Source organism: Belonocnema kinseyi, chromosome 3 (genome assembly GCF_010883055.1).
Source record: "Belonocnema kinseyi isolate 2016_QV_RU_SX_M_011 chromosome 3, B_treatae_v1, whole genome shotgun sequence".
NCBI classification, from domain to species: domain Eukaryota; kingdom Metazoa; phylum Arthropoda; class Insecta; order Hymenoptera; family Cynipidae; genus Belonocnema; species Belonocnema kinseyi.
The window spans coordinates 25,968,937-25,994,271 of NC_046659.1; the positions used below are offsets into that span (position 1 = coordinate 25,968,937).

Here is a 25,335-nt window from a genome sequence, read left to right on the forward strand (position 1 = left end):
TTTAATTTGATTTCATTCTCCTAGAATCAAATCAAAGAGACTATGACAAAGCCACCGAACGCGTCCTTGGGTTGGGGATAGAGGGTCCCTGTACCAAGGGTTTCTGCTGAATGACAACAAAAATGAATAGGCAGTCGCGGACAATTGTCCACGGGTTGTCCCGAAGGAATTAACTCCCAAGAGGAGGTGTGAAAAATGTTCCAAAAGCTGAATGGCACCTGGGTGAGGTGTCTAGAACGGTGACTCTGGGATACTGGGCGACCTCTTGGAGTACGCAGCCTTATTCTTGCATGCAGGGCTCTACAAGGATGGAAGAACCCCTTTCCCTAGCTTCTCGTTAGAACAACAATGGCAACACCAAACATAGTTGTTGTGCGTGCGGTTCAAAACAACAGAACGCCCAGGGCTCCCGACAATGGGTCGGCCAACAATGCCGACCACTCTAGAGCTGGGCGAGCCATTGAAGATGGATTCAATGCGATAGATAGGCTGTGCAAGACAGTACGCGTCCCGCATTCAGTGTTTGATTGATTAAATCACATCTGGCAGGAATTTTACCGCCAAGGTTCGACAGTTCGCGCGCGAACTCCGGACCCGTTATCACACACTTAACGAGTCCAAGCTGCTGGCCATCAGGCAGCATATTGTTGAGAGAACACGGATACTATCTTGCGCTAAGAGAAGTCTAAAGCGGAGGAAGAGGTGGGTCAGAGAAAATCAACAGTTTTTCTGACCTATCTCGACTCTTCCAAGACCCTCCAGTGACTGTCGAGGTCGAAGAGGAGGTCGAAGTATTTGCAAGAGTAGTCTACGATGTGCAGCATAGACTGGACGAGGACTCAGAAAATATAAATAGCTTCAAGGAGCTGTGTAATGCCCTCAAAACACCTTATTGAAGAATGCCCAGCCATCTCTACCGAGGAGGTGAAAAAATATTATGAGGGGTGAAGAACTATTCCGTTCCGGTACCAGATTGTATCAAAACCTACTGCCAATCACTTGTCTGAACACACTGTATAAGATATTCACAGCTATCCTAAATGATAGGATTGTTCGGGCAATTGAGCCTGTGTGGCAAGAAATGTATGAACAACGAGGCCGCTTTGGAATACCAGATCTCTAGCGCTTCGCCATTCCGACGGGTACTTTTGCGGCAAACCTATAGATCGAAAGTACAAGGTTACTCATGTATTTTACATGGACAATCTTAAGATCTATGCTAAAAATAAAGAGCAACTAAATCTAGCTATAGGGATTGTCGAACGATATACTAAGAAAATTGGAATGGAATTTGGGTTAGACAAATGCGCCAAGGTTTATTTGAAGCGAGGAAAACTTAATAGCATCCCTGCAGATCCTGAGCTCGTCGATAGAAGCGCTATACGACACCTTTGCGCTGGAGAGACTTATGCATACCTGAGCGTGCCACAGAGCCGCATTCAGGATGTGACATCTATAAAGGATACTCTCCGAAGTAGATACAACCGTTTCATCCGGCAGATTTGGTCTTCCGAACTGTCGGCGAGGAACAAAGTATCTGCAACGTACATGCTTGCGGTGCCGGTAGTACTCTATTCATTTGTAGTGGTTCCATGGACGAAGAACAGGCTCAGATCCCTTGATATCGGGACAAGAGAGGTTATATACATGAACAAAAGCATGCATCTTAAGTTTTCTGATCCGTGACTGTACATCTCACCCTTCACGGCTGCTGAAACACTCGGACCTAACTTCAGTATTAGGGGTGAGCGAAATGCATAAAATCTCATCTATCTCGAGTACTCACTGCTGAAACCCCCTATTAGAAAAGCAGAGAGAAATACTTTCGTGAACATTTCCTCGATAATAGGATGCACGGTTTCTTCCGCAGAAATGTGGAGGATCAGTCAATGTCGTGTGAGCTAACGTTTGCTTTCCTTAAATAACCCGGGTTGAAGTCTGGTACAGAGGGTTTCATTTTGGCATGCCAAGACGGTGTCATTTCCACCTTAACACACCGTCGCCATAGTTTAAGCCAAGCTATTTCCGATAATAGCTACAGGGCGTGCCATGCCCACCCCGAGCATTTAGATCACATAATATCTAGTTGTCCAATTCATGCGGAACGACCTACATCCAAAGGCACAATGCGGCACTAAGAGTGCTTTATTACCATCTCTGTCACTCTTACGGCATTAACCTTAATATCGCTCCTTTAAATGCTCCTAGGGAAATCGAGTCAATTGGTGAGAATGGGAAGTGCCGCATATACTGGAACTTTATATTCTCGACAATTGTTTCTGTTGCATACTCGAGGCCTGACATGGTTTTTCTTGACTTCGAGAAGCGAACCATGTTCATTATCGAATTTACATCAACAGCTGACAAGAACATCATAGCCAAGGAGAATGAAAAGAAAGAGAGGTGTAAAGACCTTATCAGGGAGTTTCGACGATTGTACACGGAATATTCTATTAAACTAATTGTCCTTATCATCGGCGCTCTTGTAGGTGCCAAGCTTTCACTCGTTAAAAGCCTGAAAAACATCCCTGCGTGTCAACAATATGCTAAAACACTTGCGAGAAAATGCAGAAGGCGGTAGTCCTTGGGTCGCTTCGTGTTTTTAGGGTTCTCGAAGCTTTTGCCGGATCGTCGTATTGATTCTGTTACAGACTGTAACCACCCATCTCACGGTCGTGAGACGTGGTTATTGCTGAAATTTTACCGCAATTTCGCTGGAAGCGGGCGCAATTTTTCAGATTAGCACCCGCTCCCGGCGTAATCCTTCGGTTGTCCTTATGACAAATTCCTAATTATATGGCAGTGTATGGCGGTATACACTCTTCTTCAAGGTCGTGGATCGTAGACGTGCGTGATTTTATTTGCGTTTTTGTGTATGATTACTGAAGTGTTATGTAATTATTAAGTTTATTTCAAATATGTCTTATTTTGAAAGGTTTCATAGAAATTCCACTTCAATTTACATCATAATTTACAGATAGTTTATATTATAAAATGCTAAAGCTCGATGCTTTTTGTCATTACATATCATTTTTGAATATATTTTCTGTCCATCTATTTAGATTTTTATGATCATTGGAACCATCAGGATTACGGGGACATCACAATTCGCGATGCTCGTTGTATGGGTATTTAACTGCCCCATTTTTTTCAAGTGTTAGATAATATATGGACACTCCCTATTTTGGGGTATTCAAAAATTCATGTTACAATAGAAATGTATCATTCTTCAAGAATCTAACTTTTTGGTTTGAAAATGCTCCAGTTCTTGTAACAATTGCTTTGAAGTAAATAGATGCTGATAAAGTGCTTAATTTTCTTTGGCAGGAAAAAATCGTTCATTGTGAAGTCCAAATAGACCGAGCAGTTCCTGTAGCCATATGCAGTGATCCTTGTTTCGCAGCTTTCAAGTTCGTGAACAAAGTGGATCCTGACCAATGTTCAACATGCAAAAAGTTCTTTGAACTACCCAACAAAAAAAGTTTTGTTGTATTCTACGAAAACGATGCTCACACATTTTGTACCAAGACATGCTTAAATATATTCATTATTACCAACCGAAAAATCGTTCCTTGTAGTTGGTGCAAAGTGAAAAAGTACAACTTCGATATGATTAAGAAGGAACTGAAGACTGGGCAAGTGATGATGATGTGCAGTTTAAACTGTTTGACTTTGTATCAAGTAAGCTAATTGATTCTAAAAAACTAATTTTTATTATCCATCAGACAACTAAACAGTACTTTAAAATATTACAGGTTTCAATTAATGCGGTGTCAGCCAGAAGGATAAAATGTGATTTTTGTAAAGAAGTTTCGCAAGCCCAGTATCACTTAACGATGTCTGACGCCACTATACGCAATTTCTGTTGCTATAATTGCGTGATGAACTTTCAAAGTCAATATACGAAATCTCCTATTACAATACCATCTGGGGACGATCATCCTGTCCCTACTGGCGTGCCAAAAAGGACATTACCTGCCAGGGCAATCGCTCCGACACCTCCAAAAGCGCCAGATGTTCAAACCAAGAAAATTATGCCCGTAATATCTTCGGTAACGAGTTTAGCATCAATAGGAAACGGTCAAGTTAGTCCAACTTCTCAACCAAGTACCGCGGGTGGTACAGTTGTTCCACCGTTAACTGTTCAAACTGTCTCGAGTCAGACACAAATCGTTTACAAACAACAGATCATCACAAGACCACCTAGCCCAGTAAACATTCACAATAGGTCAACACAGTGTAAACCTCTCGTTCACACTAAGGGTGTATCTGTGCGACCTCATCCTTGTACAAAATCAACGCAAACTGATGAAATTCAAAAGACCATTATTCCTATTCCTGTGCCAATTTATGTTCCATTTCCTATAATGATGTACAATATGCCGTTTCCTGTTCCAACGCCATTTCCCCTGCCAATTCCTGTTCCCATTTTTGTCCCAACGACGAGAAATAGTGCTAAAGATATAATGAAGGATATCAAAAGGATACAGGAAAAAATGCCGTCAGACCCTTTTGAAGCTGAATTGCTTATGATGGCAGAGATGGTTGCCACTGAAAAGAAGACTACTGAAAGTGACTCGGAATCTGTTGATGAAAACAGGTGTGCACCATAGAGCAACAATTATTTCAACAATTTGTACTGTTTATTCTTTTTGTCAAAAAAAAAATGGTAAGGAAGCTTACTCTTTTTGTCTAATCTTTGTTTCAGAGACTCGCCTGTAGAGGGACATAATAATACACATGGAGACAATTACAGTCCAGAATGTGTTGATTCGAATAATACATTTGGAGAAGACATGTTACAAATGGCTTTAAAAATGGCGACAGGGGAATTAGATGAACCAGCAGTGGATTTGGAAGCTGCTTTGACACCAAATACTATTACCCCATCGCTCGTATCATCGCAGGCCGAAACTCATGTTGAAAATGACGGTAAGTTCTCTGTTCTTATATTTTAATTTATTTCACATACTCTTGTTCAAATTGGTTTTCATAAAAGAGGGCATTTTCGTAAAAAACTATTCAATCTCTTTGAATTTAACTTGGTATAACATAAAATTAAGCGTGTTAGACGATGATTTTAATTTGGATTGGTGTTCTTTTAAGCACTCCTAATTTCAAATTGTTCAATTTTGAAAGCTTTAAATCTAGAGTCTTCAATTTATGAAGTTTTAAGATTTAATATTATTCAGTTTTGGGACAAGGTTTGAAACCTTTTAGTTTTTACCCTTCAGTAGAAGGACATGACGGCAGAACCATTTAAATAACAAGAAACAAAAATGCAGGAGAGCGAGAAAACGTTCTTGAAATATAGATCGATAGATGAAAATTCGGAAAAATTTAACAATTTTTGATAAAAATTTCTCTCGTCGTTTCTGACAAAGTCCATTCCCAAACAACGTTTAGATCCCCAATGTCCTTTATTTCGAAAAGATCCGACAATTCACGTCCGAATCGTGAAATTTCTTTCTGATCTTTAGACATCACCAGAATGTCGACATAAATGACGATAATCACCAAATCTTCCTTCCCGTGTCTTAAATAAACACAAGGATCCGCTCTCGTTGGATTCGCACCTAAAGTCTGCAATTCCCTGTCAAATCGTCTGTACCAAGCGCGACCAGCCTGTTTGAGAGCGTACAAGGCTTTTCTCATAAGACAGACTTTATTGCCTTGAGTCAACTCGTTCAACATGGTCTTGGCTTCGTTGAACAATTGATCCTGGTTCTGTTTTTCGTTGATTATGTATTTTAGATCATTCTCCATCCAATCTGGTACCTCCATGAAAACTTGCTCATCCAATTCGCCGTTGAGATATGCAGTTGCCACATTGTACTGTCGAATATGCATACCGTTTTTCACTGCAAAAGCAATTGTCGTTCGTATAGAGCTCAATCTTGCAACTGGTGCGTAAGTCTTATGGAAATCCTTACCATACTGTTGAGAATAGCGTGTTCACCAAAGCTCTGAAAATGTCAAATTCATTCATTACCTGATTCTTGTGGCTGATAAATTTTACCTCACACCATCTGGACGAATCATCAATGAAAGTGACAAAATAACACTTCTTTGCATGTGAAGCAACACGCGTCGGACCGCAAACTTCAGAGTGAATGAGTTCTCCCACTTCTGTCACTCTTTCGGGTGCCTTTGGAAAAGGAGCGCGACACATCTTCCCTTGGAGACAAACACTGCATTCCTGTAATGGAGCCCGTCCTAATGGCCTGACGAAGAGATTGAATATTCAGGTGCCCCATTCGAATGTGCCAGTCTTCTAGAGAATTTTTCTTCGGAATCCTCTCTGCGACATCTGCTTCAAACATGTTCTTGCACTCGGGACCAGTTAAATCTCGGAGAAAATACAAATCGTTTTCACGATTGGCAGTGAGTAATACTTTCCCGTCGCGATTAATGACCTCTGCCTTGGTTTTACGGAACAGGACATTCTGTCCCTTATCAATAATTTTCCCAATTGAAACGAGATTCGTGTGCAGGTCTGGAACGTACAAAGTGTCACTCAACGTTATCACTTTTCTATCACCATTCACTTTCTTCACGGTTTTTACAGTGCCTTTTCCCAATATTTCAGTAGATGCACTGCTACTAGCAAGACCTAACTTTCCTCGATTATATTCTTGATCGATTTCCGCGAACGAATGGACATCTTTGCACATATGGGATGTGCACCCACTGTCAAAACACCAAGCATCACAATTCATGCTATTTCCGGTTTGAAAAACTTTGACTTCTGACGTGTCCAGTGACGCAAACAGATTCACATTTTCAGCACCCTTCGCGGAATGTCCTGTTAGCTTGTTCGCATTCTTCCAGTTTTTCGCCCTATGTCCTATTTCACAGCACTTAAAACACTTCATTTTCGAATCCCCTTTCACATTTTCATATTTATCTCCTTTAATATGCTGGGTTTGTTTCTGTTTCTAAATTTTCCCACAGCCATCGCATTCTGTACTGGATTTCGACTTGTTTCTTTTCGAGCATCGAATTCTTCCGAAATTTTGATTCGAAGCGTTTCAAGAGACGGCAATTCGTCACCTGACGACATCGCGCACCGAAAATTCTCAAAGTTTTCCGGCAAGTTACGCAGAAGCAAGACAGCCAATAAATCCTTATTGATTTCAACTTCGAATTCTGCCAACTTATCTACCGTATCGAAAAAATCCCTAGAATGTTCTTGTTCATCGTCACCATCTCGCATTTTCAAGGACATCAAGTGATTTAAGAGCATAACTTTTCGCGCTGGACCCTGAGACTGATAGATGTTCTCTAACTTGGACCAAATTTTTCGCGCGAATGTACAACTTTTTATTTGCTTAATTTCATTTGGACTGATTGCAAGAACAATGTCCGATTGCGCTTTCAGATCAGCGTCTTCCCATCTATCTCATCTATCTGCTTCTTGTTGAGATGCTGCATTGCCTTATACAACCTCGGGTTTAACAATTCTGCCACTCACATAACCCCACCCATCGTTCTTGGTGAGAATTGCACGCATTTGAAGTTTCCATGTGTCGTAATTGTCCTGATTGAGCACTTCGAATCTTAAACCGGTCGCGTTCATCCTGACGATCTACTTACGAACCCTGTCGAAATCAAAGTCAATCTAAAAAAAAAAAAAAAATAAAAAAAAAAAAAATAAATAAATAACTCGATCTCAGCAAAAATTTCTATTTTTCCAGTGCGTTCTGGGCCAATAACCTTTTAGCAAAGATTAGTTAACACGCGTATATGAAATAGACGCATATTACAGGAAGAACAAAATAATTTATTAACGCAAAATACAAAAGATGTTTGACGTAACGCGGTCTAAAATCAACTGACTGATAATAGACAAATGAACATCCGAGGTTAGACCAAACAATTATAATTGATAATTTCAACATGCATTATTCTGATGTTACGTCGTTTTTCATCTCTGCCTTTTCGATAATCTGCAAATTATTTATGAAACAAACTTTTTTTGATTGCCTGCAAACAAGGTGAGTTCCGGGAGATTAGTTACTATGTTTATTTGTAAGTCCAAAGTTTTCGGCCAAAAATATTGTGTAGTTTAGAAGTAACGCTCGGGTGAATTGTAATACACATAACCTCGAAATATACACGCACGTTGTTAGCAATATCAAAAATTTTTTGATAAAAAAACACGAAAAAAGTATGAAATAAAATTGTATTTTTTATTACATTTTCCGTGTTTCATCATTATTTTACGAACGCAATGAGTTAAATAGTATAAATAATCAATTATATGAGATAAAAGTTATATTTATACTTCATGACAAATTGAGTGGAGCAAAAAATTTTCCGATACCAGAATTTTTCCCGCAGAATCGAATGGTGCCATTAGTTTTCCCGTTCTGTCATATTAAATCAAATTCATTAAATAAAAATGGTGTAAACAATTCAAAAATTATTTCCTGACAACCCCAGTGTGCTGTGCACTTAACGGTTATCCGTGACACCCTTCATTTATGATTGTAGAATTTACAAATGCGGTTTAAAAGACGAGGAAAGCAGGTTTAATGTTACGCAGTAGAGTCCTAGAGCATTTGTATGTGCGAAGTATAATTTCAGTTTCCAATCGTGTACGAGCATGTGCACTACAATAATAATAATAGGACGCGAAGATTCGAAAAGCACAAATCACAACATTATCATTAAGGTGCATACATTTCTCTCAAAAATGAAGAATTCAACAAAAATATTTAATGCACTAAGCTTTTCAGTATTTTTGCATTATTTAAAAATATAATATATTACCTGAAATTCGTAGATCGACCCCATTAGTCATTTAATATAAAATCATTCTACATTTTTCCAGAAATATAGAACAAATTTATTCTGTTTTGCAATATTTTTTAATTTTCCATAACCCTCCGTTTACAGACAGGGGCTTTTAGGGAATGAACGATTTTTAAATTGGAATATTTTGTCTACGGGGAAAAAATTGTATTACAAAAGTCTTTAATAATCAATACTCATAGTAATTAGATTACGTAGTAGATTCTTTAAAAAGTAACCTATCATTTCTATGTGAACTTTGCTTCCGTTTCTTCCCGAACGCTTTCTCTTTCTGAAGGCTTCCGACGCCTTTTCAAACTTTTGCCGAAGTGTCCTACTGCGTTTCCTTCGTTCTAAACTTTTCCGATTCTTTCCAAATTAATGTCGCAGTGTCCCAATAGCTTATTCCGAATTTTCACCTGTTTCCCATTAATAGAATCCCAAATATAATATAATATAAATATATTAATCCCAAATAATAGAATTTTCGAATTGTTTCCTACGTGTGCCATTGTAATTTATTCTCTATTGGAAATAAACGGTCAAATAAAGAATTTTCCTAAAAACCTAGAAATAGGAAAATTTCATTACTATATTAAGAAACCTTTTTTTACATTCTCATCAGAGAAGGTATTAGATTTGTGTAAAATTGGACTCCCAGAGTTTTTTTCAAATGTCCACGTTTTGAGACCCTCTTAATTCGAAAAAACAGGTTTTTACGAATGTTTCTTTGTGTCTGGCTCTCTGTGAGCACGAAAACTTATAAGAAAATAATTCTATTAGATTGGCCTTCGATACATTCTTTTAGTGTCCTAAACTAAAGGTCAAGTTCGTTAGCGAGCCATTTTTGATTAAAATTTAAACAGTGAGCATATTTTGAATATTATTGAGACCACTTTTTCCAAGATTTAAACATTTTCTGTACGGATATTCATAGTATTCAAAAAGACGAAAAATTTATCCTAATTACTTTTTTTACGAAGCTAAAAATTACTAGAGATATAGCATTTACAAAATACTAAAAAAACACGCGAAAATGAACATTCTATGGCAAATAACGCACGATATGAAAAAAAGTTAAGAGAAGGAAAGTGTTGCTTTTTGAATGCACTACAAGATTATCATACCAACTTTCTGAATTTTCTTGAAAAATCAAAAATTCAATTTTTAACAGTATAAAAAAAAATTGGAAAATCCAAAAATTACATTTTTCGGTCAAACTATGCAAAATACGATTAAAGGTAAGTAGACTAAAGTTGTGCATTTGAAAGAGATCTACAAATTTGTTGTCAATCACTTTTTGATAGGATACATAGTTTTGCGATTTAATCATGAAAAACATAATTAATTTTTAAACAATGTGCCCGTCTGGCAGCTCATCTCACACTGGGCGCACGGCTTGCTTCGCTCGCAAGTTTGAGCGCGCCTAAGGCGTGCGACTGTTGGTTCTCGCACTTCGCGCTCGATAATGTATTTAGCTCGCGCTAGGTGCTCGGTCCTTGTATATTCCCCACAGTTGTGCACAGACTTTTTTAAACTAAAGGTCAAAGCATCGACAGCAGTAATTTGGTGATTGTGAATTCTCTTTTTTTAAAGCTCCTTCGGCTTTAATGAACAAATTCTCATCACGTGTCTCCTGCTTCGCACTCGAGTTTGTGCCTCAAATTGTATATCATTTCCATTTATGTATATTATTACAATTCATAACATGCTTATGGAATTTTGTAAATGCTATAACTCTAGTAATTTCTGGTTTTTTGAAAAAAATTTATCAGGATAAATTGTTCGTCTTTTTGAATACTATGAATATCCGTACAGAGAATTTTTGAATTTTGAACAAAGTGGTCTCGAAAATATTCAAAATGTGCTCATTTTTTTAAATTTTTATCCAAAATGGCTGGCTTACGTACTTCACCTTTAGATTAGGACGATAAACGAGGGTAGTAAATGCCAATTTAATTAATTCAGTTTTTCAAAAGTTATTGTGGAAACAGACACACAGACAGACAGACATGTTTGACATGTTTGACAGACATGCATTATTCCTCAACTGCCCCATCTTTTAAAGTCATCTTCCGATTGCCTTGAAATTTTCAGAGTTTGTTAGTCTATTTGATAGTAGTATACCCACCAATTTATATACTTTTACTACCATCCCTCCTCGAACTACAATAAGTGAAATTTGCATCCCTCGGGCAAAGCGGGTATATTTAAATGGCCATAACTTCCTTTCTACAAACGAGAATTGAATTTTCTATGAGTGATTCCTGAAGGGTTTTTCATGCTCTTTCATTCTGTGAAACCTATTGTTTTTAATATTTATAAACAAATTGCTATTTAAAACGTTTATTTAATATTTTATATTCTTTGGGCAATTTTTCTTTTCTAAAAATATTTTCAAACGAAAGCTTGACTTTTTCCCGATAAAAATGCTTTTTGGCATTTTGGGAGGGGAAATAGTTATGTAGTTATGCGAAGATATTCGAGCGAACCCCTTCCTCGCGCGCTCGGACAGGTCGGCCAGTCCAGCCGACTCACCAACCGACGTTCTTTCGTTCAAATCCGATTCATGCAAACATACTTTTCATTGGTACAGAAACTTTCCAAAAGTTATTTTTAGCGGTTTTTAATGCATCGAAAATTTTGGCATATAGTTATAAACAAATTAGGGAACACAATTATTTTTTAAGAGAGCGTTCATCCCTTGCCCCTCCATAATATTTTTTTTAGGTTTTGCTGTATATTTTCATCATTATCGTCACATAAAACAGACTTGTGAAAGGCTTAAATCAATTAACAATAGTTAAAACTATTCATATGAACAAATTATACAGGATTCGTTCTTTCTTTGGCTGTATTAAACTTGGTCTCATGTATAGCCGAAAAACAAAAGACATTCACGTGCATAGATTTTCATTTGCTTCTCATATTGTACCAAGAAACAAAAGGCAATCACATAGACTGTCATTTGTTTATTGGCTTCAAGCAAAACGTTGCACTGCGTTACTTTACTCTGACTTCAGTCTCCTGAAGAGTAAAAGCAGCCACCGTGTAGTGTTTAGAATTTTTCTGTGTGTGTTTTCTGTGCTTACTTTTGTTTCATTTTTGTTTCTAAGTTGTATACACTTATAAATTGTTTATCCTTCTTTTCTGGTGTTTTTGTTCATTGATTTCAGGTTATAAGTTCGTCTTAAAGGCGAATCGCTGCTTTCGAAGCAAAGTGACATCCCTAAAGATTTTTCATGCTCATTTAGCGGTGATCATGTCTTCGATGCAAAGTTTTCGCAGCAGATGTGCAAATCCTTTGCGTAAGAAGAAACATGTAAGAGAAATTGATCATAGGATTCTAACGGAAAATCAGCAAATAGTTTTGCCTGATTCGCGGAAAGGGAGTAAAATATGTGGTGCTTGTAGAAAAGAATGTAGAACTCTCAATTTACAGCCATCCAGAGTTATAGAAGAGCCTGGTATTAATATAGAGGAATAGATAAACGAGGACACAGATTTTTGCTTGCCAATGAGAAATGAAAAAGAAGGATGCAATGATAAAAATCACTTAGTGAGTATCGAAGTCCTGAATCAAATAAAAGAAAAATTAGAGCAGAAGGACACTAGATATTCAGAAAATATTTTTAACTCGCCCTTGCGCCTAAGTCTTGGAGTCGCTGACAAGTCATGCGAGAATTCGGTGCATCTGAACGTGAAGCCAGAAAAGCGAAAGAGTTAGTTGCCAAAAGTGGAGTTTTGACTTTTCCGGAAGCCAAGCGAGGACTAAAATTAGCAGAAGAAACTGAAAATTTGGTAATAAACTTCTACGAAGATGACGAGAGTAGTCGACAGATGCCAGGTAAGAAAGATTTCATATCTGTCAAAAAACTGGACGGTACTCGTGAGCAAGTACAGAAGAGACTGACTCTCTGCAATCTTTCAGAATTGTATGCCAGATTTGTAGCCCTACATGAAAATGTTGAGATTAGATTTTCAAAATTCGCACAACTAAGACCAAAGCACTATGTTTTTAGCTGGAGCAAGTGGAACTCACAATGTGTCTGTCTGCGTTTATCATGAAAAGGTAAAATTAATGTTGAATGCCATTGATATTAAACATTTAATTGAGGGAACTGGCAGACAATTGTCCGATTATCATAACTGCCTTGAAGGAATCATGTGCAATGAACCCGCTGACGCTTATCATTTTAACGAATGCGAATCTTTGCTGAAAGTTATGCTTTCATCATTCAAAATGCTGCACAATCTTTTCATTAAAATAATAATTAGGCAACTATATTTACAGTAGTTATTTATTACAAAGTTGGAAACGAACTGTAGCATTTTAGCATGGCAATCATCTGAGATTGTTTAAGTCATGATACTGTAGCTGTGTTCTCATTTCAAAAGCTCATCAGCAAGTATCTCAAAAAGGAATTCAGCATTGTCAACAAAATTTATTATGTGACAGACTTTTAATGCGCAGCATTTTTAATATAAATATGCCTTCATAAATCTTTTAAATAAAAAAAAAGATTTTGGAATTTCTTCAGAAAAACATTTCCAGGCAACTGCAAATGGAAAAGATCCAGGTGACGGGATTGGTGGAAATTTGAAGTGACTTGCGGCAAAAGCTAGCTTGCAGCGCTGAGCACAGCATCCAATCCTAACTGCGGTGGAGTTATTCGAATGGGCTAAGAATCATTCAAGGAAAACAGTAATTATTTTCAGTTCGAAAAAAGATCACATAGAGATGACCAAAAAACTAGAAACAATTGCAACTGAAAAAAACTTCATTGGGAACAGAACATGATCTGTTTCCGAAGGCAGTCAAAAAGTCTCATGTCCAGAGAAGCGAACAATGCGTGAAAAAAGTGAACTAAATAAATGATGATAAATTGAATGGAACTTCGCTAGAGAATCATGCATATAACCAAGTCCTCGGTAGGACTGGCCAACCAGTCCGAGCTCGCGAGGAAGGGTTTCGCTCGGATATCTTCGCATAACTACATAACTATTTTCAGTCCCAAAATGCCAAACAGCGTTTTTATGGGGAAAAAGTTAAGCTTTCGTTTAAAAATACTTTAAAAAAAATAAAAACTGACCGAAGAGTAGAAAACGTTAAATAAACAATTTAAATGGCAATTTGTTTATGAAATTTAAAAAATTAAAAACAGTACATTTCACAGAATGAAAGAGCATGAAAACCCCTTCAGGAATAACTCAAGGAAAATTCAATTCTCATTTGTAGAAAGGAAGTTATGACCATTTGAAAATACCCGCTTTGCCCGGGGAATGCAAATTTCACCCCCTGTAGTTCGAGGAGAGATGGTGGTAAAAGTCTATAAATTGGTGAACATAATACTATCATATAGGTAAAAAAAACTCTTACAACTTAAAGGCAATCGGAAGACATGACTTTTAAAGTTGGGGAAGTTAAGGGATAATGCCCCACATACAGACAGACACATTCATAAAAATATGGTTTTCATATGCACAATTTTTGTCTACTCATCTTTTACCGCATTTTGCCCAATTGGACCGAAAATTTAATTTTCAGATTTTCCGTTATTTTTCATGCTGTCAAAATTTGAGTGTTAGATTTTTCAAGAAAATTAAAAAGTTGTTATGATAATCGTGTAGGGCGTTCAAAAAGCAACATTTTTCTTCTCTTAACTTTTTTTCATAGCGTGCGTTATTTGACTTAAAATATTCATTTTCGCGTGTTTTTGGAATTTTGTAAATGCTATATTTTGTGTTAATTTTTGGTTCTGTCAAAAAAGCGTAAGGATAAATTGTTCGCCTTTCGAATAGAGATGCTGTCAGAGCTCTTCCCAAGATTCTTGATTGAAATGACAACAAATTTCGAATACTCCTAATTTCCCATAGTGCTTCCCAGTGCTATCAGTAAAAAGGTCTTTGGGCTTAGTTACTTTTTCAGTAAAAATTTTTTTCATTGTAAAGATTAAAATGGATAAAAGTGACGCTTCTTATGGCTCAGTGCAATTTATATTTCATAGTGTATTATTTTTACCGTACAAAAATTGAATTTTATAAAACACTTATTATAGTGATTGCAAATGAGAGTTGGGCAAGTGGAATATTTGAAATTCGGAAAGATTCGGAAAGGTTCGTTGGGACAGCACGACGCTTGGAAAAAATTGCAGCAAAGTTCACATAGGACTCGGAAAAGAATGAAACGGTGCCTCTTGTCTGAAATACATGTTTGATTTACTAATTTTAGTGTGTTCATAAGCTCACTGAATGCGAAATAGATATTTGGAGTTATCTTTTAAATTTGTATTTAATGGTTTTGAGTTTGGTATTTTCACTGTTGTTTTATATTTTACTGTTCCAAATAGGTGAAAAAATTGTGTGACTATTGTATAAAATAATGATAAGTGTAAAAAATTGATATAAAGCTACATTTGAATGCTGCTCCAAAAACCGTAAGTAAACTTTAGAAACAGGTAAATTCACATTCGTCAGATTCGTTTAGTAAGATAATGAATTTAACCGTAAGCTTCGATAAAATAATGATAAATTACACTTAATTTATCTGTGTCTGTTTGTAAGTTTACTAAGTTATTATTTTTAACAATATAAAAAATCTCCATAATATTTTTATTGTGATAATTATTTTCTATTCCCAAAATGTTAACTTTTTTCTCATTAAAGTAACATTTATGTGCATATTCGCTGGCGTGTTTACATAGTGGTGTCTTTTTCCGATGTCGGTTTAGAACTGATCGATGTTTAGATATATACGTCTGTTTTTTCACACTTTGGTGTAGGATCTTTTGGTATATGTAGTAAAGTTTGTTCTAATTTATTTTTTATGGAAAAAATCGTATGGATGCTTAATTTTTTTTTTTAATAAATTTTTTTGTTTAGTTGTCAGATGTTGGTGTTGTATGTTTTTAATCTTTGATCTATGGTTTTTAAAACAAATTGCTACGGTAGTTATTCAATAAATTTTGTGTAACTAAGGCAATATTTTTAGGATGGAACTCAGGTTCTGAAACTTGTATAGCTCTGCCTAACATTGAGAAGATCATTCCTTTTTTATGGTTTAAATGGTAATTTGATAAATAAGTTAATGGTTGGCGACATGTTTGAATTCTAACACCAGTCTCTCCACTCAGCTTCGGTGGTGGTCGGTTTCTGAAATGGAAGGGAGGTATCCAGTATTGTTGATACGTAGTATCTCGGAAGAAGCCTTAGGGCGACTGAATTTAAAATTAAATGAAGTAATATGGAATTTAAATAATTAATCAATTAGTAGTAAAAGAGGGAAAGTACATAATTTTTTGTTCGAAGAAAGTTGGAAATAAATCTTCGATTAATCGCATAACGATTAGTTGCATAACCCGTTTCTGTGAGAGAAAACTCAGCGAAATTTTCATCTTTACAAGTTTATTTGCAATAGAGAATTTTAACGCCTTATTTCTTGAACTATTTAATTTCTCTGCAATAAGAAATAAAAGAGGCAATTGCATTATATACAATATATTACTGTATTGCAATATATTCACATTCAATGTATGAACTTTTATAAATATTAAAGAGCAATGATTTCAACATTTTTTTAATGTTAGCTTGCACTTTACAAAGAAATTGTCAAAATTATTTGAATTCAGGATCTTCTAACGCACGTATTTACAGCTGTGTCGCTTATACATTTCCTTTGTTTATTACTATAAAGTAAAATGTAATAATATATTATCTATTTATATTTTGAGATTGTTGCAATATTCATGAAATCATATTCCTGTGGTAAAAAGATATAATTTTTCAAACTCAGGATATTAGTAAACATTTCTCTTTCGTTCGAGTTGCATTTTACAGAATAAAAGTTTCCTGTTCATTTAAGAGGTAAAAGTGTTCTTAAAAAATTTGATTAAATTAAATTCTGCGTAAAAACCAAAAAAAAAGTTCTATCACTGATAGTCTAGGAGTTACGGCCTTTTAAAGAACTTCGATTTTTTCCCAATTTTTTGCCAAAACTCACATGTTTTTTTGTTGTTTCTCTGTAGCTTAGATATCTAAAATTTTGGTAGATTTAAAAAATTTGAATGAGTCCAATTATTTCAAAGATTTCGGATAGAATTAGAAGCCTTTACAAGGACTTCAATAATTTTCCAGAGATTTCAATAATTTCACGAATATTACCAAAATGTATTTTAAAAATATTTCGCCAATATTTTTTGAGAATTCGCAAAAGTTTCATAAAAATGTCAATGGTTTTCCGAATATTTCGGGAAGATTTCAGATAGATTTCAAAGATTACACAAAGATTTCAATGATTACCCAAAGATTTTAAAAATTTTGGTTAAGTTTAAAAATTTTCACAGAAATTTTAATCATTTACCAAAGATATGAATGACTTCAAAAATATATCCAAATATTTTCAAAGATTTCAAAAAAATTTAATGATTTTTTAAAAGATTTCACAAAGATTAAAAATATTCCTCGAAGATTTCAGATAGATTTAAAGGTTTCACCAAGACTTCAATTATGTCAAAGATTTTAGATAGATTTTAAAGAGTGAAAAATGATGATTTTGCGATTTTAATTGCGGATATGGAATGTAAGCTAGCGGCCGCAGTCATAGGTGGATTTAGAGTGGAATGGTTAGGACATAGTCATTCGCGTATGCACATCACATAGTTCTACTGGCAAAGAGCGAAGAGGTCTTAAATGAGAGGAAGAAGGGGTTGAGAAGATACCTGAATAAGAATAGGTTTGAGTGGAATGTGGAAAAGTCCAAAGTTATGGTTTTCAGAAAAGGAGGTATGAGGTTTAGGAGATGTGAGCGGATGGGAAAGGCGATGCAGGAGGTGAAAGAGTTTTTGCACCTGGGGTTCCTGCTTCAGAGGAATGGGGGAGTGGATGGTCATATTAAGGAGGAGTAGAAGGGCAAATGTAGTGACGAAGCAGATCTGATAGCTGAGAAAGAGGTTCGCAGATGATTTTGGAAGGAGAATAAAGTTGTTTGAGTCGCTAGTGATGTGTGTCTTATGGAGCGGTGGTATGAGGGTGGAAGGGAAGTGAGGAGGGAAATAGGATACAGGTGAGGTATTTAAAGTGGAAACTAGCGTTGGTAAGGTATACGCTTTTTATGTTGTCAGGAGTAAGACAGGGATAACGAATTAGGGATTATAGCGGAAATCGAAGACGCAAATATGAGGAGAAATTTTTGGAAGAGGTGGGAAGTAAGCTGGTTAGGGAGTGTTGGTGAGAGAAGGAAAACAGGAGAGTGAGTGGGAAGATGGGGGTTGAAAGGGAAAGGTATTTTAGAATAAATGAACTGCAGATGGATGAAGTGAGAAGGAGGCACGAGGAAGGAAGGTATATGAGATGGTTAAGAAAAACAGCATGGAAAAGGGAAGTCATTAGGCGAGGAGAGAATAAGAGAGTCCAGGTTCAAAAGGAACTATGGGTGGATTATGCCAAGGGAAAGATCGCAATATTTATGTGAGAAAGGAGGAAAAGGAAGTCAAGAGCTTATAAAGTGGAGGAGATGTGGGTGCATGAAGGATTTTAATAGATTCTGGTTTTCTAGGGAGACAAGGATGTGTGAATTGTGCGGGAAGGGGATGCAAGAGTGAAGCACTGGTTGGAGAAGTGTAAGAAACTGGAATCGATTGGGATAAGCATTAAGGTATTGATATCTCTCAGAAACCATCCAGAGGTAACTAGATGGTAGCTCTCAGAAAGCATCCAGAGGTGACTGTTGTCACCTCCAACGCTCAGGGCCGCTGTTTAAGTTTAACAGCGGTAAAAGCTGAACTATACACTAGACTATCACCGTAATTTTGTGCCTATAACATAATCGTAAAAGATTTCAAACATGGTATTAAATTACCTTATAACATCCTCATCTCCTCAGTCACTTGACTTAGTCCGCGGCAATGATCAAAAACCGGGCCCACCCCAGAAAAAATTTGAAACAACATATGGATTTATAAATATAGATAATATAAATAATAAGTTAATACAGATCAATTTAATTAATAAAGATCTATATTATTATTTTTAAATTCTCCTTAGAGAAGCTATTAGATTTCGTATTAGAAGTTCGTTAACCAGCCATTTTTGATAAAAATTCAAAAAGTGGGCACATTTGGAATATGTCTAAGACTATTTTTTTTAATATTTAAAAATTCTCTGTGTAGTTATGCTTAGTATTCAAAAAGTCTAATAATTTATCCTAATGACTTTTTTCAAAAAATCAAAAGTTCCAGAGTTATAGGAATTACAAGATTACAAGACGCACACAAAAATGAACAATTTAAGCCAAATAACGCACGATATGGAAAAAAGTCATAAAAAGAAAAATGTTGCTTTTTCAATGCCCTACAAGATTATCACAACAATTTTTTGAATTTTCTTGAAAAATCCAAAATTCAAATTTTGTCAGCATACAAAACAATGAAAAATCCAAAAATTACATTTTTTGGCGGAACTATGCCAAATACTGTAAAAGATAAGTACACAAAAATTGTGCATTTGAAAAAGATCTACAAATTTGTATACAAATTTTTTATCAACCACTTATTAATAGGATGCGTAGTTTTGGCTTTACCAGGGAAAACATCATAAACAGTAAAAAAATTTGCGTGGCACATTCTTATCACAACGTTTGTCTTTTCATTTGTTTTTCGCCTCGTGTGTGGGGTTTCAAAAAATTTAATTTTTTACGTTTTTTATGCAATTTTGTACGATTAAAACGATAAAACCAAAAAACATAATTATCAAAAAATTATTCATGACAAATCATTTTTACATTCTCATCAAATGTGTATGGCTGTATCTCTGGGCCTATTTTGAAAAAATGTCATTTTTTGGTCAAACTATGTAAGATACGAAAAAAATGATAAGGCGAACATTGTGCATGCAAAAAAATATCTACAAATTTGTTAATAATCACTTTTTTATAGGACATGTAGTTTTTGTTTTATTTATAAAAAAACGTTGAAAATACAAAAAATAAATTTTTCGACACACGAAACAAGCTAAGAAAAAATAAATCGGTTACATTTTTTTACCAAAAATAGAGGAAAAAAATGGTTATTTTTTTCACATTCTCATCAGAGAAGGTATTAGGTTTGTGTAAGTTTGTGTAGGTTTTTTGGACTACTTTTTTCAAAATTCAAAAATTTTCTGTACCGATGTTTATAGTATTCAAAAACTTGAACAATTTATCCTGATGACTTATCTCATAAAACCAAAAATTACCAGAGTTAAAGCATTTACAAAATTCCAAAAAGCATACGAAAATGAAGCTTTTAAGCCAAATAACGGACGATATGAAAAAAAGGCAAGAGAAGAAAAAGTTTTATTTCTAAATGCCCTACAAGATTATCATAAAAACTTTTAATATTTTCTTGACAAAAGAGAATTTACAATCACCAAATTACTATTGTCGATGCTTTCACCTTTAGTTTTAAACGGCCTATGAACAAAAATCGAGCGCCTAGCGTGAGGTAAATACATTATCGATTACAGTCGCGTGCCCAATGCGCGCTCAAACTTGCTTGCGAACCAAGTGATAAGAATGTGCTCGCGAAGCGGGCAGATTTTTTTGTATAAAAATAATAATATAGATCTTTATTGATGCAATTGAAAATATTCACAAGGTTATAATTAATAATCTGCACATAGCATCCAATGGCGAAGTACAGTGGTGAACATTACAAGAACGCCAGATAAAACTAAAATCGACTTATCTCTTAAGTTAAGGTGTGTTACGACGCAGATATTGTCACTGATGAATTGGTGCTTAGCGTTGAGAATGTAAGATTTCTGTCCTTTCTGCTTTTACTTTAGCAATAGTATACAAGTCTAGCAAGTTTTTCAAATTATTTAACAGCCGAAGCGCAATTGAGCTGCTGAATCGAAGAAGGGCACATAAACTTTTTTCGCTGGGAGTGAAAAGGCCCCGTGGAAGCTTTCTTAAACATTTTTCAATTTTAATTTTTAAAGGCGATATATAGATGCAGAATTTCATTCCGCATCTTTTTCCCCCAGGCAAAAAGTTGTAGCTGTTTTAGTGTTCTAATTAAAGCCAAAATCTGGCTTTTTTGTAAAAATTAATTTTGATTCGTTTTTCAGTTCAGTTCGTTCTGTCAGTCAGTTTTAAGGATTTTTAAAAAAATTTTAGGGAATGTAGTTTGAAATGTCCTTCAACTGATAGAGCAAAATTAATTCAAAAATTTATTTAAAAAAAAATCCGTTGTCTGGCGCTTATCGGCCTTCTCTAACTTCCAGCGTTTCGTTTATCGAGCGAATTTTGAGCAACAAGCAACTTTCAGCGAGAAAGTTGTTTACAACAGTACAAAGAAGTTTTCTGAAAAATTGCAGCCCAATCTAATTGATATTTAAGAAATTATTAACGTCTCAAGTCGATAGCGGCTTGTCAACTCACACGCAGGCTGTAGCGAGAATCTCAGATCTGAATTATTATACAGTTTATAGGCGCAAAAATAAAAACTAATGAAGTAATCAGGTAGTATTAAAATATTATGCATAAAAAAATAATAATACGCTGTATTACAGCAGCAATGAAAAACAAATTTACTTTCTCGATGTTTCACGGTTAGATCTTTATGTTTTCTTTTACTTTTGTACAGTTTGTTTTAAAAATAAAAACCATTCTATTGTACATAATATTAAATGATTACATTATTTTGCATTATGCACTAATATTCATTTATGCATAACACTTTGATATTACCTGATTACTTGATTAGTTTTTATTTTTGGCGCCGGTGAATTGCATTACGAATCGCTTCTGAGACTGTCCCTTCAGCCCGCGCGCGGGTCGTCTAACCGCTATCAACTTCAGACGTTAATAATTTCTTGAATATCAATTCGATTAGGCTAAAATTTTCCAGGAAACTTCTTTGTTCTGTTCTCAACAATTTGTTCTCTGAAAGATTTTTGTTTCTCATAATTCGCTCGATAAACGAAACGCTGGAAGTTAAGGAATTCCGATAAGTGCCAGGCATGGGAAAAAAATTAACATTTTTTTAAAAATATATTTTGGAATTACTTTTATTCTATCCGTCGAAGGACATTTCAAACTACATTCCCTGAAAATTTGATTGAAAAATCCTTAAAACTGACTGACTAAGCATGAGTTAAAGTGAAAAGCGAATCAAAATTAATTTTTACAAAAAGAGCCAGTTTTTTGGCTTTAATTAGAAAACTGAAACATCTACAACTTTTTGCGTAGGAGCAAAAAGATGCGCAATGAAATTCTACATCTAGATATGGTCTTTGAAAATTAAAATTAAAAAATGTTTCTGAAAGCCTCCAGAGGTCTTCTTTCTCACTCCCAGCTAAATACGTTTATGTGCCCTTCTTCGCCCCGGCAGCTCAATTTGTGTGAAGCGTACGCTTGCTTTAGCAGTAGGACGAGTTGGGAAAAGGGGGTCATCCATATACCACGTGGACAATTTTTCACCAATTGTTGACCCCCCCCCCTCGCGAACAGCCGGGGAATTTTGACACTCCCCTCCCCCCGTACTTTGCCCACGTGGGCATATATTATGAAAATATAGATATTATTAGTCTTCCAAATGTCTTCTAATTTTCATCCTGTCATTTTTTATATGCTTGACATTCTGCCAGTCAACTTTGGCACCACTCAGGAGCTGCCAGTCAAACTTCTATTTAGTTTTTAGCATTGGGTTTCAAGGGTTTCAAGCGTGCTAAAATTACGTTTTTTCACTCGAATTTTTGACCAGTTCAAAGATAAATTGTTGCAAAATGCACCGACAGCTGTTAGTCAACGAATTTCGAACTGTTGACTAGGAAAACAAAAGAATCTGAAATTTTAGTGAGTACTAAAATGGCGTCCATAGAATTGTCAGAAGCTTGAATACGCTCCCCGCGTATTCAAAAAGAGAGATATCAGGGTATTGCATAGTAGCAGTTTGACCGAGATTCGCAGGTATTATCTAAACGGATAAAAAGTTCGTAGTCCCAGGTATATTCCTACCACGTAAATCCACGAATTGTCACTTTTCTTACACGTGGACTGTCACCACCTTCTTGCAAGAATTGTGTTTGCAACAAAACTGTTCGTAACGCCCCCCTCACACTCACTAGTGATGTTATAAGAGCCATTAGATCTAGATCTTATTCCGCTTTTGACTGAAAAATTAGGTACATAAGTATATCATTATAAATAAATATATACATTATAAAATATATAAATCAGAAAAATATTAGGTATTAGCCGTGGTCGCAGATTTTGATTTTTAAGTATACTTTAATCTTGATTTTAAAAGTATAAACAATATTTCAACATGAAACAATTAATTACTGCAAATTCGTCAGCCTATTCCATGAGCGCCTTGCCCCTGCAGTCTCCAATTGGCCGGAAAGATACGGCTCGTAATTCTTGCCTGAAAAAAAATTTTACGTAGCATATATTTTTCTTCTGGGTGAAATAAGAAAAAAATACAAAAAATCGTGAAATGGTAACTTTTTTCAGGCTTGAACCATTTTTTTTTATTATTATATTTCTTGTTGAAAACAGCACTTCTACGTGCGATAAAATTTACTTAAAACTACTTTTTTAATGATTCTTTTAGCTCACTTAGAAGAGAATTAAATACTGAAGAGAAAAAACTTTGGTTCTATTTAACAGATAGTTTAGTTTTTTGCTTTCACGGTCGCTAATTTAGGAAAATTGTGAAAATAAAAACTGGAGAAAACGTACTCCAAAGTTTTCAATAGGAGAGAATATAAATTTTTGGTTACTTACACAAATGATCTGCTGGTCAGCTATTCCTGGTTCACATAGCAGTCCTTTTGCTTCTTCAAACAAGTCGTTCAGATGCATTTGCTCGAGTCTACAAGCCGTACTATCTTCCTTGCTGCTAAATGCCTGGCGCTTGTTCTCCCTCTCGTGCCGTTGCCCGTGAGCGATACCAGCAAACAGTTTACACTACTGGCAAGTTCTAGCCTCGAAAAACCTTATCAGGGTCCTATCTGGTTCTAGTTGAAATTCGAAACAGAAGATCGAGAAGTGTAGCACGCGCGCTAGTCTGACCGAGCACACGCACACATGGTCGACGCTCCTCTGCTTTCGGCATTGTATCTTCGAAAATACTTAGAATTTGCTACTGTAACTTCTTGAGTATATTGGTGGATAGTTTATACATTTATTTAAGCAATTAAAAAATCGATTTTTCGAAACGTCTAAAGCAAGAGACCACCTTAATGATAATGGATGGACATTGAAATAAGATTTAGAACGTATTTCATTACATTCTGAAGGTGACAACTATTTTAAATCTTTTATATTTATAAAAATTTCTTAACAATGCATAATTTGACAGAAGCTTGAGGTTTTGAAAAAACAAGTGGGTAGGCCCTACATTTTTTTAAGTGTGTAGAGTAGGTGGCAGGAGAGGCTTTAAAAAATAAACACGGCTAAATAAATAGTTATCTTTTCTACCACACATACTATACATTGAATATGTATAATTATTTTTGAATTTGTACTTCGATAAAGATCAAGTTTAAGGATCAAGATAAAGATGTTCTGCGTTTGATGCGGACTAAATAAGTTTTTTGGCCCAGAGATTTTTTTTATACGATATAATTTTCTGCTCTTTCTCGCAAACAATAATAGATACGAAAAAATTTTGAAATAAACGGTTGCAGGTCTATAAAACTTCTATTAAGTAGTGGTTTTATATTAAGTGGTACTACTTTAATCAATGTTAACAAACATATTTGTTTAAAAAATATTTTATTTGTGATAATATTCTCCTAAAATAATGCTAGACAACAATTACAGTGTTTTCAAAATTGTTCAATTTTTGTCCCATTTTTAATTATAGTGAGGTAAATAATTGATTAAAGATGCGGTTTCGTCTGAAATATTAAACTTTTTGTCCACTATTCACTTAAAGTTTGTTAATGATTATTAAAATCTAACAAACATGATTGTCTAAGTAAATTATTACTATTTTCTCCTATAGTATTGCTAGATAGTTGCGTATTTTTGTTAATTTTCCAGTTTTTGACGAGTTTTCACTTATAAAAGTAATAATTAATACAAAGTAACAAAAATAAGTATTTCAACAATTTATTATTGTTTATAATTATCTTTTCTTAGATAATTACTAGAAAGTTGCGATTTTTTCTGAATTTTTTTTAACTTTTTCGCAACTTTCTACTTAATGAGTTCATAATTAATACAAGTTTGAATCAAGTATTAAATATTATTACCAATGTTACCATTAAGTAAAGAAAATGTAATTAACCGTAATAAGGAATTGTGTAAACAATTACTTTTGTTAACTTGAAATAATTATTGCTCTGCTCTGCTTGAAAAGTGACAAAAAGTTCAAAATTTCTGAAAAACGCACAAATGTCTAGTATTAATATACAAATTTTTGTAAACATCTAATTATCAATATAAAGTAGTATTTTGTATATAAGAATATTAGGTTCGGAAATATGACCTATTATGTAAAGAAAAAATGCTTACTCAATAAATAATGTATTCTTCGAACATTGATAAGT

The 25,335-nt window shown here is 35.1% G+C and overlaps 1 protein-coding gene across 3 annotated transcripts in view; it reads left to right on the forward strand.

Moving 5' to 3' along the window:
• LOC117170373 (zinc finger MYM-type protein 3) overlaps positions 1-25,335 on the forward strand; it is a 212,376-nt gene that overhangs the window by 106,499 nt on the left and 80,542 nt on the right. For all 3 annotated transcript variants that reach the window (XM_033357129.1, XM_033357128.1, XM_033357127.1), the window contains 3 exons: positions 3,328-3,681; positions 3,756-4,600; positions 4,709-4,932. In XM_033357129.1, the coding sequence (XP_033213020.1) occupies positions 3,328-3,681; positions 3,756-4,600; positions 4,709-4,932 (1,423 nt within the window). The remainder of the gene's footprint in view (positions 1-3,327; positions 3,682-3,755; positions 4,601-4,708; positions 4,933-25,335) is intronic.